The 6,323-nt window shown below is 39.3% G+C and overlaps 1 protein-coding gene across 1 annotated transcript; it reads left to right on the forward strand.

Moving 5' to 3' along the window:
• Positions 1-182: 182 nt before the first annotated feature.
• Positions 183-5,268, forward strand: trappc3 (trafficking protein particle complex subunit 3). Its single transcript, XM_085792179.1, has 5 exons — positions 183-344; positions 1,377-1,474; positions 2,591-2,690; positions 4,313-4,495; positions 4,664-5,268. The coding sequence occupies exons 1-5, from the start codon at positions 303-305 to the stop codon at positions 4,781-4,783; spliced, it is 543 nt and encodes a 180-aa protein (XP_085648305.1). The 5' UTR covers positions 183-302; the 3' UTR covers positions 4,784-5,268.
• Positions 5,269-6,323: the final 1,055 nt, after the last annotated feature.

Raw genomic sequence — 6,323 nt, forward strand, 5'->3', positions numbered from 1 at the left:
TTTTGTATTTTAAAAAAGGAATACTTACGCAATAAAATAGGATAAAAATTGCGATTTTAAAATCGATAATGTTTTTCTAATTTTTTCTCAACCTCCGTGCTTTTTCTTTCTCGCAAATTTTCTTAAATAATTATTTTGCTCTTGAGCGAGACAGGAATCATAAAATCTAATTTTGCTAACTTGACAGTTGTGGAAGTGAATGACTAGACTGGTGATTACGGAAATAACTGCTCAGCCAGAATCAAATAAATAAAGGATTAATATCGAGTCACCACCTGTGTAATCCTGTAACACTGTCCACAATGTCCAGGCAATCCAACCGAACAACAGACAGCAAGAAGATGGTAGGCGACTCCCGCAGGATTACATCAACCCAATCCAGCCCAGCTGGACTAGCTAGCAACATGCTAACCGTAGCTACATTACGTTAGCTCATTTACCAGCGGTCTGTGTTACAGCTAAAATAAATTCATTGTCAGCTGTGTATTTTTGTTCGACAAGCAATATATTAAAAGCATTTGAAACAGTCGAAGAAACGTTTCAAACAATTGTTGAACATTGTCGACTGTGATAGTTGTGAAGCTGTAGCACAGATGCTAACTAGCTTCCACTTGTAGTTGTATTATGAATATCCTCGTGGTAACGTTACATTCACTTCAAGATAACAAAACAATTTAAATGCATTGTAAATGGTTATCATTTCATTGTTGAACTGCATTTTATCAGGGTAAACACATGACTCAATTCAACTACTGAACCGAAAACACTCCATACAGTTAGCTATATTTAGTTAGTTTATTAAATAGTCACTAAAAGAAACCTGTAAGTTACACAGTTGTCATGACAAGAATCAGTTACTGGGGAAAATAGTACCGTAAAGTGCTCATGCATATTGTTTTTATCATGTGTTAGAACATTTTTTTAAACCAATGTAATTAGATGTTATTTCAGCACCAGGAGTTGTCCATATCATGACCTGTTCAACCTCCTGGTGCAGGGAGTATCACTATGTCTGCTTGCATGTCTCTCTCTACACACCGAGGAAGTTGATTATTAAATGCCAAAGGGTCTTTTTTTTAATCAGTGTATTATAAACTTAAAGCTGCGATTGTAAGTGATAACACAACTTTTACAAGGGTGAACCTTGCAGTTATTTAAACCCTACATCATTTGGAGTAGCTAACCTGCCACTATTGTAACATTTGTTTTATTTATTTTTCTATGGATGCTTTCTGCTTTGTTCACAATATCCTTGAAATTGGCTTGATGCAAGAAGAAACCAACTATATATAGCAGTCTTAAGACTTCATCCAGATTCAATTACTCAATTTGGGGCAGCGCAAATAAAATGTAAATTTTGTTATTTATGTTTGTAGAACTCTGAGCTGTTCACACTGACTTATGGGGCCCTGGTCACCCAGCTTTGCAAAGACTACGAGAATGATGAGGAAGTCAATAAACAACTGGACAAGATGTAAGTATCCCTGTCTACTTTCATGAGTTATCTTCACACCAAGGGTGTGGGTGCTGAGCAAGTGTTCATGTGCATAACTATGCAACAAGTTTTTTTCTATAGGCTAGTGGTACATTAATGACACATCTTCATTAAAAAATAATACATAAACTAAACAACATCTTAACCAGTGTTGTGTGAACACAATAGTACATCCGTACAGCCATAATTTCATAATTTCATTTGCCAAAATTATTTAATGTAAAACTACTTATAGTCCAGTCTTATGGCAGTCATTAATGTAACTCACTTTAACAGCTAAACTGCCAAGCTGTTATATTGTCTATAACAACATTGTTATTGTTCATTCTTATTGAGTATAATATACTCAAACTTGAAAATTGAGCTTGTTTAATCAAGGGAAGATGGGATTGTTCAACTTCTTGGGTGTCTCCCTTTAACTTGTAGCTTCCCACCACTCCAACACATTCTGCTGCCCTCTTCTCAAAATAAACTTTGACACAAATTGAAATGGAGAGATAATACAATGAGTTTTTCTTCTTTACACCTCTGCGTCAGAGGTTCCCTGTACTCTTTGTTATTTCAGTATTTTTGGGAGCCTTTGAAGAGGAGAGCGGTGATATTTGTTTTAAAGACAGAAAAAAAAAATCTCTGGAACACTGTACTGGACATAATGCTCCCACAAAATAAGATTAAGAACAAAGGATTGGTTTGTAACTCAAAAATGCAAAACATCCTGTCATGCTGACAGGACTTTGGACTGGATGTACTTTGCTTTTCTGGTTGTGCGGCAACCTTAAGCTCTGTGAGATGAGGCTTGTCTTACCTGGCCTTAGAAGGCAGTAAGTCTGCACTGCCCACTCTGCTGTTTGCCAGCTGAGTGGTCAGAGACAGACCGTGTTAGGATTGGGATGCATCAGTTGGCTTCAGTCTCTGCAGTTTGGATAAATTGACTTGACCTTCTGATCATAATTATCATCATTTTCCAATTGTATGAACCCCAAAAAGACTTTGAGCATTCATCACTGTCTTCTATCTCTAACCTATGAAGACAGAGGCAGAATGACTTTATCTCTCTTTCTCCTGGCTCTCCCTCCGCCTTTTTCTCTTTCTTAGGGGTTATAACATCGGAGTGCGTCTCATTGAGGACTTCCTGGCACGCTCCAGCATCGGCAGGTGTCAGGATTTCCGAGAAACAGCCGATGTCATTGCTAAGGTAATTGGAAGGTTCCAGGCCAATCAGAGCGTGACCGTGGATTTCTCCCAAGATTGAGGGGAGGGAGAGAGGACAGATTAGAGAAAGTGAACTTGATGAAACACCCTAAAAGATGATGAGGGAAAGCAGAGAAGCATTGTCGGCGGACGAAGAGGGGAAAATGATGCTTGTGACCTGGTAGATGAGAAGAGTCCCAGAGATTGTTGCTCTGCATTTTCCTAAATTTGAGGCCAAGATCACATTCCTCTTTGCTTTGTTTTGATAGTTACCTTGATACTCGGAAGGTGAGGATTCACTTACACGTGGAATGCAGTGTAATCTCACCCCTCAGAGGGAAGCTGTATATCCACTGATACCCCTTCTCTTCTTCACTGTCCACACTCATGTCCTCTCAGTTAACTTTTCAAACAACTACAGCGTATTTAAATGTGTCCATCTTGAAATGAGTCAGCAGTCCTGTCATTTCCTGATCATCCTACTGTTGTGATATGTTGTACTTCACTCTTCCTCGCCCATATTTTATATTTTGGCCTGGAGCGACAGATGGACTCAAGAAGGTTGATTGTATGTTGAGCACTCCAGCTGTTTTCAAGGTGTTGCTGCTGCTTGCTAAGGAAGTCCTACCACAGATGTAACCCCACACTAGCTCAGGGAACTGGCTCGTGGTCATGAAATGAAGATGAGGACCACTATGGGACAGCGGCTTGGAAGCCACAATGTCAGCTTCGCCTCAGGTTATAATGTGACCTGTAGCCAAACTCTGAAATCACCTCAATCATTCCTCCGTTAAATGTATCCAGAAGAGGCCTGCTATGTGGTTAGGAGTAGACTTTCTGCAGCTTTGGATTCTGAATAGTTTCATTATTGCTCTGTTTTCGTTGTTTTTAAAAGATATGGAGATTAAATGACTTATTATTGTAATTGATTGGACTAGAGCAGTTGGAATTTTGCTTGCTCTATCGAATTTTAATTCGTCAGTGGTGCAGAAGAACAGGAGCAGCAGGCAGCGTTTACCAGACAGCAGGTGTGTACTGTTAGCGTTCCAGTAATACAAATTTAAAGCAGAACCTTCCAGCAAAGAGAACTGAGAACAACCTTGACTGAAGAAACTGCAGGAAGGGGCCGAGCGATAGTCGGTAGATCTGGTTAGCGGATCAGCCAACCTGCTTTGGCAGGGATGTGCAGGCTCAGTTGACGTTAATTGAGAAGCCCAGATAATAAAACCTTTGAAAATTTAGACAGGACAGAGCAGAACACTGGGCCGATGTAACCTCTCCGACCTGTGTCTCCAGAGCTCAAAAATAACACTGGACTCAGAGGACAGATAATAATCTCTTTGTTCAATTTAGCATGTGTCTTGAGTAATCAAGTAATGTAATATGATAGACAAATCTGGCAGCGTTCATTTCGGCACTGCAGCAAGTTCCTTTTGGTGCAAAGACATTTTTATTGGAGCTATAAAGATGAAATACAAAGATTAAAAAAAAGGAAAAACTTTAGTTTTATTTTCCACAAAATGAAACACTTCATAGAAACTAATTTACAGTGGAACATCCTGGTTTTTCATTGAGTAAACCTGTACTGTGTTTTTAATCCACTTACTGTATGGTTGCTGTTGTTAGGTCGCATTTAAGATGTACCTGGGAATCACCCCCAGTGTGACCAACTGGAGCCCGGCAGGAGATGAGTTCTCCCTCATCTTAGAGAATAATCCGTTGGTAGACTTTGTGGAGCTGCCGGATAACCACAGCACACTGATCTACTCCAACCTGCTGTGTGGGGTCCTCAGAGGAGCCCTGGAGATGGTAAATTCAACACTTGAAAAATGTTACACGCTGGTTTTTATGGAGAAAAGAAACATACAACTTACAAAAATTATAAAAACTGCTACAACCACATTTACAGTGCAGTCTTTTGTGCATGTGTGTTTTTTTGTGCGCAAAAAAAAGAAACTGACTATGAATCTGTTTTAGGTCCAGATGGCGGTGGATGTGAGATTTGTCCAGGACACTCTGAGAGGGGACAACGTTACAGAAATTCGCATGAAGTTCATCAAGAGGATTGAAGAAAATCTCCCAGCAGGAGATGACTAATGCAAGTAAAGGAGAAGTTACATGTGGCAAGGAACACCCTCACTTACAGACTGAAAGAATGAGTAAACCACACTCTAAACAGCAAGCCGAGTGGTACATCTCAGTAGCATGTTTCCTTTCCTTGAATATTGCCACTGAAGTGAAAGACTATTAACATCACAGCCTGGATCTGAAACATTATGTTGATCTCATAAAAACACTCTCTACTTTAGAATCTTCATGTCCTGTTTTTTTTTCCATCTGTGTCGTCGGGAGAAGAATACTAGGAGTTAGCTAGGGGAGACTACTGAGATTCACCCTGAAGAAAAGAAACACCAACACATCCAACACAAGATCATTACATGGCTCTGCAACCTTGAATATTTTATGGGTGACAGAAAAAAAAACAGACTTAAAGCGATCTGCTGTGCAGCTTGAGAGTTTCTTCTTAAGACAGCTTTCAGCAAAAGAAGTAAAACAAAGGCCTGGACCATTTATCAGTCACCTTTTCTTCATTTGACCTTAAAATCTCTGTCCTGTTTCTCAAAAGAATAAGTTTTGATTTTGCCATGTGTCAGTAGTTGTCTTTTTTTTCTTTGCTGCAAGGCCAGAAAGCCCAACATTGTAACGTTTATGATGTTTTAATGTTTGTCTCGTTACTTTCTTTCTTTCTTTTTTCTTTTTTTTTTTTTTAATGAAATCACATTCTATATTCCTGCCAATTGTCTGGCAATATAATTTATGGAGAATAAATGCAACAAATTTGATATGATGGTTTCCACTTGTGTTTATTAAAGGTTAAAGAGGTGACACTTCATAACGTACCTGTAGGGGGATCTGGAACAGTTTTAATAACTCTCTCTCTCTCTCGCATACACATACACACACACATACATACATATATACACCGTGTCCTCTGCTCCATTCTGTTAGTTTTGCTTCAGTATACTGAAGGAGTGTTATTCCCTGTAAGTGCCACAGTCACTCTGCAAAGGCAAACAAAAACAGACCTAATTTCTCTCATGTTTGTTCAGGGTACATGGAAGTAATCTGCGTGTGTGCGTGCAGAGGAGGAATGGCTGCCTAACTTAGAGTCACCAGGGTTCTGGTTGTGCTTGTCACACCTGTGAATGGCTTTAGCCAGAGGTAACAAACACAACTTCTCATTTAGCTCCACTGCACACCTCGTCAATAACTAAAAGCACAGGCGTCTATTCACACATGCACGCACACACACAAACAAATCATCCCTGCTCCAGCTTTAAAAGAAAAAATATGTTTTGAATACTATGAGATCATTAGCCATGTTTTTCTTATTCTTTTCTCTTTTTTTGTTTCACTGTGTACCAACACTAACATTTGTATGGAAACTCATGAGTCTGCTGAAAGCACTTAGAGGATGAGCTTGTCAGACAGGGATTTCCTTTTGGGGAAATCTGTCAGTTATTAGCTGCTGGAACCGGCTCTAAACAATCTACTATATACGATGCAGTTTTATTATAGCTGCGATTACATGAACCCATTTCTGGTTTTACAGTTGTTATGTTCAGACACTTGAGGA

The sequence above is a fragment of the Trachurus japonicus genome, chromosome 11, assembly GCF_045865225.1.
Source record: "Trachurus japonicus isolate A0001 chromosome 11, Traja_1.0".
Taxonomy (NCBI): domain Eukaryota; kingdom Metazoa; phylum Chordata; class Actinopteri; order Carangiformes; family Carangidae; genus Trachurus; species Trachurus japonicus.